Genomic DNA, 12,978 nt, shown 5'->3' with positions numbered 1-12,978 from the left:
GGAGAGAGGTTGTACTCAAAAAGGGATAAATGTGTCGTTAATTTTCCTGATGAAACGTACGGTCAATTTAATTATGTTCTTATCAGGGGCTTTTTAAGGCGAGCACCGGCTGCCGCGGCATTCCCTCAATTTCACACGGGACATACCGCCTTTTTAATTGACTCGAGCTCGTTAACGAATGTCCTGTGGATTATCCATGAGTATTTTCACGAGTGTCAACAACTGGGGTAGGAAATTAAATTAATGGAAAAGAGTCCGCGGCTTGACGTGCACACAGCTTGGGTAATCACGATTCTCACGCTCTATCTTTCAAAAGCGGCCCTTTTATTTACCGATTTTATATTTTATTTTATATCTTATATATCATTTTTTACATCATTTTTTACAGAATACGCACGATCAACAGAAAATATTCTCATTATTATTCATTGATTTGGATAATTATTCATTCGGTCTGCGCGAAAATTAAACCCAAATGAAATGTAATTGAATCATTGGAAAACTTGGGAAAGACGAATAAGAAATAGTTTTTCTTCGTGTAGAACGACTTGATAATTCGCGAGTTGAGGAGTACGGGGTAGAGAAAAAAAAAACGACTGTACGCGGTGCCAGCAATTAACGAGAAAATACAAGGGGTTCCGGCTAATAAAGTATGACGCATTATTTACTGGGAACTTACCATCCTCCTCGGATCGTGATGGTGGGTCTCGGTTATTTCTTTTGATACGTCTCAAAGTCCAATGTAATTTACCGGCTGACAGTGGGCAAAATGGTCCGATTGTATATGGACTGATAATTGCCGGATCGTTGGCAAAGGATGCCGGTAAAAGGTGAATACATGTCCTTCGGTCTGGTATGACCCTGAAAAGGGCTGCATGCGCAGTGCAACAATCCCATATTTTTTTCACTTATCGGTAATGGGAATTAATTCCGCCCACGACAGATCGTCGCCATCGCAATCGCCAAAAAATGCGAATTCAATGTTTCTCGATTTTTTCACATTTCCGGAAGTAACAATTGAAACGATATAATTGTGATTACGATTACTGGAATTTTTATCTGAAAAATGAAATTTCCGTGAATGTTAATTGGAAAAAAATTGCGCGTTAAGTGAAAAAAAAAAAATTGTGTGTTACATATTTTGAGATATGCCCTCCATTGCCGCAATTCATCCGAATAATGAAACCCCTTGGATGTGATTTTCATTGCAACCATAAATAACGAGGAAATACAGGAATACCGCGGCATTTGGGGGTTAAAGGGAGAGCAATTCGTAATTTCCCGGCCTTCAGCCTCGGGTTGCAAAGAGCACAAAGAGGTATAATTGCAGGAGTAAACTGATTGTTAAAAACAGATTTACCGAATGACTGTTTGTGCTCAGGATCGACCGGAGAAAATACTGTGGTTTATCCTCACCTTGTGGAAAATAAACCCTCATTGAAGAAATGATTATTTCAATTTCCGTTCTCTACTTGAATATCCCTGAATCCGCCACGATTATATCACAGAAAATCGAGGGAATCGCTTGAATCGATTATTCAAATTATTTGAATTGTCGGAATGCTTATCAGGATCATAATCTGGCGCGCTGTAGCGGATTAACTGAATCGCAAACATCAATAGAGTAAATATAATCTGAATCCCGTGTGATAATTACGCCAAAGATGATGATTGTTGGATATTTATCTCAACATTTTGAAATCGCCGATGAAATCCCAATATTTATTTTTAAAAAATAAATTTATTTCGCCAAACACATTTTTTAAAAATGACTAAATAATTTTCTATTCCTCTATTAATTTATTTATTCATGTTTAAAAATGCTTTATCAATCGGAAGGATGCGAGAAAATGGGGAAAATATAATTTTTTAATATATTTTCTCGCGGGAGGAGGGGAGACGTCACGCGAGTTTGTGTCGCGCCGACGGAACTAGTTTTAGATTTTATTTTCCATCGAGATTGTCGATTGCAGGTTGGGTATCAAGGTAGGGCGGGGCCAGGGGCCCTTCTGGGTGGAGATGATAGGGCCTTTGGATAATGAGCCGATGCATACACAACTCACTGAGATATCACGCTTCCCTCAGCCGCAGGTGGCTCCAGACACCGCTGACACAGCCCTCCTGAACCTCATCCCACCGTAACATCTATCCAACCTTCTCTTCGTGTTTGTGCACCTTACAGTGGGTTGCCCCAGCCCCAGTCTTTTTCCTCTCCGCGACATTTATCGTCTTGATGCCACTGGTGTGTACATGATTCTTAACCTCGTCTTCACCGCGGGCTCCACTTGTCAAACCGCCGCGGCTGAATAAAAACCTAACGGAACTCGCACGCAAAAAATTTATAAAACGCAATATTTATTGAGCACTTACTCCCAATTTCACCTGAATCTTTACTTACACTCACTTGATTCCAATTTAATTCACAATTTCAGGTTCAAAAATTCGTTCACCCGCGATAACTACATTTTTTTAAAATCTAATATCACTTTTTGACTGATATCTCAGGATTGAAGACACATATCAATATTTTTGTGAATACATTTTTTACAGATAGAGATGAGAGCTACAAAAAATGTTATTACAAAAATATCGCTCGCTTGATTCAATTCCGAGATATTTGTAATCGCAGTGTATGTCGCAACTGAAATTACTTCTGTCAATTAAATTTTCTTACAAACCGTAAATTACCTTGGCGAGATTAATTGTTTTTGTCAGTGCAGTGATTCAAGGAGGCCCTGATTTTCGTGTGATAGAGGGAGATATTGAGAACTAGCGAGGGATATTTGAATGAAGCGAGTCCTAATGAGTAGATCGATTGAGGAATTCCTAAACCCTCGGTCTCGAGGAGGAAGTCCTGGCAAGAGCCCCGGCATCCGGTTGGTAAGCATTTGACTGGAGCACCTACACCATAACCCCCATGACTCGTCGGCCGGATTCACTAACAACCTGTGGTGAAAACCGGATTTGTGCCAGGCGAACGCGTTCTGCTAATGAGGATTCTCAAGAAGGTGTCTTGGCGATTGGTCAGACGTGCAACTTGAACATTGCACTTAGTCAGATAGCGTAATCCAGTAGCAGTAGAAAGCCCATCGAATTATGCAATGATCAGAGATGATATTTCGTCACAGCCATCTCCAGGGAATTCATCAGAACTGTTAGAGGTAGTTGAACGTCAATTTTATCGTAATGGTCTGATCCAAACTTCAACTTCCACTTGTCGAACGTTCAGTCTGGATTTGAGCGAAGATTTGAGCGAAGATTCGAGAGTATCTTCATGGTGGAATCATTTCGACCCCAATCTCTTCACTATCCTATGAAACAGAAGTTGATTGCCCTCGTGTTCCTGGCCTCATACGTATGACACTCGCAAACACATGCATACGGTAACTTTCAGGAAACTTTTTTACCCCCCACCTTCATTTTACCATTCTATTAAATGTCGCTGGGGTTTGCACTCGTCTGTCCGGACGTAAACCAGTTTTCAAGGTACAGGGAACTCGATGCAAGTCAACACGCAACGATAGATATAGAATTGGTCGAAAAAAACTGCAATCAAATGGGGAAAAAGGAAATGACGCAGCTGCTTGTCGCCTGGTAGAATAAAATCGCGGGATGAGTTGATGATTCGAGAGAGACACTTGGAGATTATTCGTGACTCTCCGACCGTTTGGAATATAATTTTGATTCTTAAGGATAATCCTAGGGATATGACACTCGGAATTATCATTCAGTGACTTCTCGCGCAATTCACTTTAGATCACGCAATTTTGATGTTCCCACATGTCTCAATAAAATTGCACTTCGACGATTATTTTTAACGAGGAAAATGGGAATCCCCTACTTTGCGGGATTGTATGAAAATTTCATCATCAACCCTGTGTCAAACCAGGTCACTCATAATTCACTGAGTTGCCCAGTGAGACAATGTGGCCCCCAGGGATTCTCCGAAATAGGCAATGCTAGTTGACCGATGAGTATGAAAAAAAAACTTGCGAATAAAAAAACACCAACTTCATATCAGAATAGCCTGTAATGCCCATAAACATGTTTACTTTCAGAGTTTTCCTCTCGGAATATGGGCAATAACAGCGTCTGGATATTGTCGTTCGATTTCATCATTCGCCAGAACTCGGGAAAACTCGCATCCTCTCGGCGATTTAATTTGCAATTTACCTCGTATGTAGCTCAATGATATTGCTTACATTCACGAATCAATTTCCCAGAATTCCAGGATTCCAGAATCCCACATTAACTAGGGAATTTCCATATTGAAATGTTTCGGTACAAGTTCTAAAAACAATTGGAATCAAATTATGAGAAATATAAACGAATTTAAATAGAGTGGATTTAATTTAAACTTTTCTTTATTCCCAAAAATATTCGTCACCAAAAAAAGAACTCTCTGTTTAGTCTTCCAATGAAAATTATTATTTATGATAATAATATCAGGTGATTTTCTATTAATCATCTCTACGAATTGAACTCGATGATTCACCAACTCGTCTTTTAATTAAATTGTTGGAGGGAGTAATCTCACGTCTCGATTTTTATTGGAGTACTTTCCCTTCCTGTTGCAGGACAATTGAAACAGAGTATTGCACACTATCAACGGGAGCGGAGTATCAGATGTTTCGTGGGCTTGTAATATCTATTATCTCAATTGACTTTCAATAACCGTCACGCGTGACTCCGATATCTGAATGTCACTGGTGGCGAGGGAATGACAATGGCGAATATTAACCCGATTTGGAATGTGAATTACCGGTTGTACCTTCGATACAGTGAATACATCGTGCAGCGATTGGTATCGGTAATGGCTGGCCGATGATTTTATTCCAGGCTGTGTACTTTGTTGGTTGTAATGACGGATATGGCGGAAAATTCCAGCAATTGGGCCATCTGGTGAAGCGCCTCGGTGCATTACTTTGGTAACGCCTTGACGGATTCTACCTGGCGGCTGAAATATATTAACCGAGGAAAATCGATGCCATTATTATTGTCCACCATTTTCTCAAGACCATGATTCACTGGTATTTACCAGCGCCCAGAGACACGACTGATCGCATTATTGATTCTCAACAATTTGTCTGGATATTTTTGCCATCGATGGTTCAATGGTTTTTCCATCGTTTCTCCTAGTCTGAAGGGGAATAAAGAACCGAGATTTGCCGATTTTTTCACAAGGATGAATAAATATTGCGAGATCGGGCAGTTATTTTACTATACTCGGAGAAAATAAATATTCAGGCATGAGCTTTCGTGTGAGGGATTAAGGCTTTGGAGGAACTCGCTTTCGTGGTATCGTGAAAGTTCTTTCTTGCGGTGGGATAAAAATTTAACGGTGCGATTGGCTGCGGTTCAAAGGCGACGATTCTTTTATGTCTTGACTCAATGCGATATTCTGGTGGGCTTCATGTTTGATTCAGACGGCGACATTTCACCGCAAAAGAGAAACTCACTGGCTATACAAATGAAATAGAATTTCAGGGAGTGGAGACGGTGAAAAACCTGGGATTTGATGGTTTACTTTTTGCTGTGATATTTTCTTTTAGTTTTTTTTTTTTTTAACTTCATTTTTTCGTATTGCTATCTGAAAACTCAGGGGAAAGTAATGAGAAAATTCAACTGCGAGCGAGAAATAGGGAAAAACAGAGAAAAACGTGAAAAGTCCCCCGGTAAAAAAAAATTGTAATCGAAATATTTTTTTCAATTTTTCAAAAAATTTCTGGAAACCTTTTCAGAATTTTTCAAAAATTTAAATAGGAAATTTTTTTTCTAATAATTTACAAGGCGTATTTTTTGAGAATATTGGAAACTTAAAAGAGTAAAAAAACAAGAGTATAATTAAAAAAAATTATATTCGCGAAAATTTCTAGAAAATTATGAAAAAAAATTTTCGAAAAATTTCCCAAAAATACAATTGTTTCGTTTCCCGATTTCTTTTTGTTGCAAAAAAAAAATTTCTGAAAAGTTTTCCAGAAATTTTTTGAAAATTTGGAAAAAATATTCCGATTAAAATTTTTTTTTACCCGGGTCGGTGGACATGAAAAAATTGTCAACTCCCTGGGCAATGGTTTCTCATTAAAAACTGATTTCAATTTACACTGGGGTAATCACGTGTCCAGGTAACACTGGAGATGCAAGTGGAGCATTGATGAAGTCTTGGCCTCGCATTTCGCCAACCGATGGGCAATACGATGCATCCATCGTCGGGCAACAAATCCTCCGGGTAGATAATAAAGTTGAATACGATAATTGTGGACTTGAAGATGAGACTAAAGCCCTCAGGCACCTATTGCAATAACCTCCGTTAAAGCGAAATGATGATGAAAGACGAATTGAAAAAATCGACGGATCAATTAAGCGCGAGTTTACGGCATTGACTGATTTATCGCGGTTGAAAATGTCAAGCATAGAATTGTCGTGTAACAAGTTACTAAACTTTTTATCCGAGTTATTATGCACAAAGGAGATCTGCACTGTCGAGTTACAGTTAAATGCCCATAAGTAATTGATGCGTGACGAGCGTCAGCCGTAGCGCAAAAAATTCACGCATTAACTTTGATGTATTCATGAGTGGGTGAATTTTTTAATTTAACTCGAGTGTTTGAGGGAGAGTACTCTCAGTTTTTTTTCGAAAGTCGGAAAAAGTTCAAGTTCTCTCTCTCTGAAATTAACGATTTGCGGTATTTTTTCTTTTTGTTAACGAAATGACCTGGAACGGGCGCTCGACTCTCGATCGTTGGGAAAAACCGTCGATCTCTCGCCCAAGTAACTCCCGAGGTACCGCATATGCCGTCTGTATCAGTATCTACATCTTGGAAATGTAATACATAGTTTTGTGATCGATCATTCCACCGAATAAGGCTAGTCGGAATCGTTTGGATAGATCGTTAAGTGCGAGATCGCGGGGTTTCCCCGGCCCTTTCGTTTTCAAATCAATTGACCCCGATGTCGAGGTCAATTGGCCCGATTTCAAGCTGTGGAAAAATTGATTGGGCATTATCTCACCGTTCGATATCCACTGTCACGTTAAAATCACTAGGTGCCGATTTCCGCGATTTAATTCTACCCGTGCACGATTTTATTGTCTCTGAAAAATTGAGTTTGTCGCAAGGACAGAAATATTTAATAAAAATCACGGAAATCGAGTTCGATTGCCGATCACGGAAATCATTAAAATTCTTTGAATCGCGGTATTATAATTTTTCATGAAAAATTCAAACAAAAATCACGGAATGGTCCTAAAAAATTCCGAGGAGACACGTAATTTTTATTGAATATTACTCTTCGTACGGTTATAAGTGTCTCGATAATTTAAATCTTACGCTTGTTGTGTCAGTAACGAGGGTAGTGCCACCACAATGTATACAGTAGCCTCGGCCAGAATAAAAAGCCTCTCACCCGACTCTTTTTCCCCCATTCCCTTTTTGTAATTCAAAGAACAGGAGCGCCAGGGAAGTCCGTGTATAAACCCACGGATCGTATAAAGTTTCATTATGCAAAGGATAAATTTTTATAGAATCAATGGTACACGCGTGCATCGACGTGCGATTGTTTGCGGATCAACTCGAGCAAAAAAAAATAAATACATTTTTTTTGGATTATTCCCTTTTTGGGAGTAATCAACTATTACGTTATGCCGGATAAAAACAGGAGTTATTTCATTGTTTGTCAGACACCGCTGGAGATCGCATTCGTCAGGGGAAGTTTAATCACGATTCGGTCACTGTACTCTGTACTCTGTCGGGTATAATTTATAGAGAAGTTTGTTTTAACAGCTTGTTCTACCGTAGCGCGGAGAAAATTATTTCAGAAAAATTACCATGATAATGGCGTACAAATTACGCGCAGAAATGGTAAATGGATGGATCATACGCGGGAAACAATTTGTTTTCGTTTTATCGTTAAATTGCGCAGTGCTTTTAACAGAATTCTTGTTTTCTTTATTACCGCAGAAAAAGTGAGTTGAGAACACTAAATATTTCAATTTTTTAAATGAAAAATTGGGATATTAGTGTTGCGAAAACATTTTTTTTAGTAGAATTCGTTTTTTGGAGTTTAGGAATTTTTTTCTTCGCGCTCTTGTCGAAATTGCAGGGTGGGGCAATAATGACAGTAATGGTTTGTTTAATGTTCGGAATTGATTATTACATTGTACCAATAACTCTGTTTTTAGGTGTGGAAAATTATGCAAACCAATTGATAACACTCGGTGGGGAATATTCTATTTATGAAAATCCAAGGCCTTTAGAGCTTCGACTCACCTGGAACAGAAAAGAATAATTATGAATTTCTAGGAACATTACGGAATATTCATTATGGTTATAATTAGGCAACGGGGAGTGTTTATTTTATTTTAAGACAAGGTTATCAAAATATTTGAGTGACCCAGAATCAAACGACAATCAATAATAAATTGAGTGACACATTCATTTAAAAATAAAATCGATCTTACGAAAACTTTTGAATATTCATATTCTTTGAATTATTTATTGAATTCCCTTTACTCCCAAGGGTAATCCCAAAAAATAGCAGGAGTAAATTTCGAAAATAAAAATCAATTTTTTATCATCATCAATGTCATTATCATTATAATTCATTAATGACCCTTGGAGAAACACTTGGTGCTCGAATATTGAAACTCCCGCTCGCAAGAATCGATACACGTCCCTCGACTCAGACCACATGACCTGTTTCGCAACCGAGTTTCCTAACCTCTCATAAAAAGCGAGGTGTTCTCCAACTTCGCAAAAATATTTCGCTATTTTTCCCACGGAAATCAAATTTTTTCCCTATCCTCCGCCCAAAAAAACCGCTATTATCCTTAAATTCTCGGTGAAACGTTCTCGTTTCCCCTCACATGTAAATTTTCCTGATTGCAATTTTCCAGAAAGTTCGCCAATTGTATTTTTTAAAATGTGTGTATAAAACACCCGTACAAATTTATATGTATGTATTACAAAAAAATGATATAAAATCATAATATCTGTTTTCAATATTCTAATGGCAAATATTATTAATAAAAAACACATTCAAAACATCCTAATAATTATAATGATCATAATCATCCGTTTCTCCCTTCCGTTGTCCTGCCGCGAAATTTTGATGTGTTATCAGCTGATAATATTTCCAATTCCACAATTTTCGGACTGTGTTATTTGTTATTATATTATTTAATTATCATGTTTTTCAGTGTAAAATCATTATCGCGTGTTATTTACAGCGGTACCCGAGTTAATTAATCGTTTATTAATAAAATAATAAAAAAATACTGATTGAATAAATCCGCAATCAATAAAAATATTGGGGTCTTCTCATAACTTACGACCTCGGCACTGAATTATTTAAATGAACCGACTCAATTGAAACATCACCTGTCACAATTGACGCGCAACGACAGATTTAATTATTCAATATTCAAAGGATTCAACTTGTTCCCCATTCCCCAGTGCACATGCTAACCTTGACATTTCATGGTGACGTACATTTATTTTAGAAAGGTACTCGAAGAGCTAACGGTACACCAGGAGCTCAGATACCAAAGAATTGGCGAATTAATTTCCTTCGCACCCTTTCTCCTGGGGAAAATCGGTTCCCCTTGACTTCATCGGATCCCGATGATTTCATTAGAACTCGAAGAGGTGCTATATAAGATTTATTTAAATTGGTCGCCAGTGAAGTATTAGGTGTTTCCACTGGTGTCCGAATGATCAGCGCTTTTAGAGCAATTGAGAAAACCGCTCACCGTGGAATTCCAACGAGGAATTTATCATCCGGTGGGAAACCGACGGCTTCTGAGGTCAGTTTATCCCCAAATTCAATTGCTCTTCCATCGTTTTCTGGCATTCCTTTATTCCCAACGAGTTCTCACATTACGAAGAATAAATGGGAGTAAATCCTCTGCTTCCGCCTAATCGCTTCGATTTTTATCATTCGCAAATCGATTCTTGAAAATATTCAATCATTTTCTTCACTGATACCAATTATAATTTCCATCACTCCCTAATGAATAGATTAAAAAAAAAATAATAATCCAGGGGTAGAAAAACTTTTTAAATAGCCGAATAATTCTGCGATTAAATCAAATCTTTCGTCGATTTGAGGATAAAATAGAAAATGGAGAGCATTACTGAAGTATATTTCAATGTATTCATTATCGAAATGATAAGAGCAATTGGAGTGTTCTCAAACTCGTGAGAATGAACGAGACGAGGAAGTGGATGTACTCGGAATACTCTGGTCTCTAAAACCAATCCCCATGTTGATATCTAGACATATCGTATGCAACTCCCTGAAGAATTCCCAGGGACAAGCGCTTTTACTGACTGTTATTTACGGTAAATAGGTCTTAACGAGCTACCTGATGCAGAGTAAAGAGCCACCGTGGACCTCGTACTTCGTGAGGTACAGAGATGTCGTCAACGATCAACATGGCATGTCACACTTCAATTGGCCAGTGGAAAATAGCAACTATCACGTACTTCGAACTGGATGTTTTCCCTACATCAAATATCACTGCACAAAGCGTCCGAAGGAGGACCTCAGTGTTGATGACAAATTCTACAAGGCGATCAAGATAATTAACCTTGGTATTAGCATAATCCATTGGTTGAAATTAAAACAGGATCGAACGATTCACATAGCTCCTGCGGGTGGCATTCCAATACGTCAAGTCCACTCTGTCACACATAATTTATATTAATAAAAATTATTGAAATTATAAGTCGAGGGATTTAATGACCAGTGCAAGACCGCCGGGGAAATATATTTTATTCATCATGATTTTTATTTCAATTAAATTGTCTCATCAATTTTGCCCTTTTGTACTGGTGATGAGGATTATCTTTAATGGCTCGGCCTTTTTTTTTAATTTTTCATTTATTTTAGTTTTCATTTGCCCCACAGGTATTCCACTTCTACTCTACGGCCTCGCTGCTACTCAATTGATAAGACACGAGGAGATCGTTAAAACAACCAGGGGCGAGGTTAAAATTTACTTTCTGCTTCCTGAAGATAAAGGGTCTCTCCACTGAGAATCAAGACTGAAGATTGTTTGAGTTGGGATGAGCACAGCTTAATTTTTCAGATTACGATCTGCTATTCATTCGTAATGAGAGTTTATTATCAGTTAAAATTCTATCTCTAATAATAATTGATCCGTTAATTGTAAAAATAAAAGTCTGTGCGCAACACCGAAAATTGTCTCTCGTACCTTTTTCATTTGTATTTAATAATTTATGATTTTTTAGACGTTTGATGTTTTTATTCTGTTAGGGGATATTCTCTGATCAGTGGTTTTCAAGATTTTGATGAGGAAATTGAAATTCTTCACGTGCAATTCCTGTTTAGAACTTTGAAGGATGGAAAGGGAGTTCTGCTGTCTCGTACAAAGGACACGACTTTCTAGAGGCGCGGTTGTTATGAAGAGTACCTTGGGGGCTTCATTTAGAGTTTCTGAAAGGTCACTGATATTTATTACTCATCTCCTTAACTTATTGATCGCGTGCCAATTGATTCCTGATTTAATTATCGGAATTAAACGTTTGATGTCTCAGTTGTTTCTTTTCCGTGGGATTCGAGGAGAGCTGATTTCAAGGATATTGAGAGCGAGAAATCGGCCTGGGGGTGTCGACATATTAACTGACAAAAAATAATAATCCCAAAGCGAAATGAGATCAACGAATAATTTCTCATTCTCGTTGAACAAAAAAAAAGACAATGCATCAATTGTAGTTCCACGTGATAGAAAAAATACACTATACGCTGCACTAGAATTTTCAATAAAAATTATTCATTTTTTGATGGAAAAATAAATTGCTTGGGCCCCCGACATTTTTTTGGGTAAGACCCACGGCTGAAGTGACCAGTGATGACGTAGCCACACCATAAGGATTTCTTTTTTGGAAACATCTGCATACAATGGAAAATATTATGAATATTCTCGAAGAGATTCATTCAAGTCACGACACGAAATTCTTCATCCATCTAGAACTTTACCTCCGCTCCCTGAGGTTATGCTTTTTTCAGGATTATTACGCAATTTCGTTGTAGAGCAGACTAAAAGAAGAAAATGAAGAAGAAAATAATACGGTGAATTCCGCAGAGTTCTCGATTTTTTAAAAATTCATCGGCAGGAACGTTCTCCTCAGGATTCCTTTCTGGGGATTCCTTGCAGTCCAGAAAAATTGTAGAGCAATTGTGTTATGAAAATTCTGCTAAGACAAAGTATTGATGTGAAATTTTCAGAAGAGAGCTCGAGGGTAACTCAATGTTCTCGGTCACCCGGAGTGCTATCACAAGGTTCAATATTATATTCCAGAATATCTCGTACCCATCGAGTTGCCCGTCAAAATAATGTGATAGCCGTTAAACAAAGTGCGCCAACTCTTGAATAGACTCATACTCTATTCGCATTGCCATCGTAAATTTAATAGAAAGTGACTGTGGCTTACTGACAACATTCCCCCACCACCCGGCAATCCAATTATGTTAAATTTATGTAAATTCGACAAATGGGAGAAAAAAAAATTCCCACAGTCTAGGTTTACCATTAAATTGCGCAATTCCGTTGTGCAATGATTGGTATTTTTATAAGGAAATAATTACTGTCAAGTTCTCGAATTTGCATGTTGCCCCTGGTAATGCTCTCACTCATGTCCAGTAATTTTTTTATTAATCATTGCTCGTTAACTTCCGGTGTACGCGATTCCAATGAGAGATAACAATTAACACCGGCTGGTGAGCAGTACTTTCTCCATTTTTTGAATATTCAAAACTTTCCCCAATACATGTCTCACTGTCATTCATTATCTCTTAACTTTTAATGAAGAAACCTGTCAAGTGCATTTGGAATAAATTGCGCGTGTTGGGAAAGGAAATTCATGGGTGTACATTTTAATCAGTGAATAGATAGATAATATTGATAATTGATAACTCAGTCAATAACGATCGATTGGATGTGGAAATATTGAATTT

At 37.9% G+C, this 12,978-nt stretch overlaps 2 protein-coding genes across 3 annotated transcripts in view; one reads left to right on the top strand and one right to left on the bottom strand.

The window, feature by feature from the left end:
• The window catches only part of Cad99C (cadherin-99C), a 66,141-nt gene that overhangs the window by 37,963 nt on the left and 15,200 nt on the right, over nt 1-12,978 (bottom strand). The window lies entirely within an intron of this gene.
• LOC105266580 (uncharacterized protein C15orf61 homolog) lies at nt 8,719-11,157 on the top strand. Of its 2 annotated transcripts, none has more exons than XM_011304870.1 (4): nt 8,719-8,921; nt 9,500-9,802; nt 10,349-10,592; nt 10,909-11,157. In XM_011304870.1, exons 2-4 carry the CDS (start codon nt 9,710-9,712, stop codon nt 11,034-11,036), a joined length of 465 nt encoding a protein of 154 aa, XP_011303172.1. In that variant the 5' UTR covers nt 8,719-8,921; nt 9,500-9,709; the 3' UTR covers nt 11,037-11,157. The 2 variants fall into 2 exon arrangements, with proteins under 2 accessions (XP_011303172.1, XP_011303171.1); XM_011304869.1 differs by having other exon boundaries at nt 8,719-8,952.

This window comes from Fopius arisanus, unplaced genomic scaffold (assembly GCF_000806365.1).
Source record: "Fopius arisanus strain USDA-PBARC FA_bdor unplaced genomic scaffold, ASM80636v1 scaffold00039, whole genome shotgun sequence".
NCBI classification, from domain to species: domain Eukaryota; kingdom Metazoa; phylum Arthropoda; class Insecta; order Hymenoptera; family Braconidae; genus Fopius; species Fopius arisanus.
This window is presented reverse-complemented; position numbering and strand designations above follow the sequence as displayed.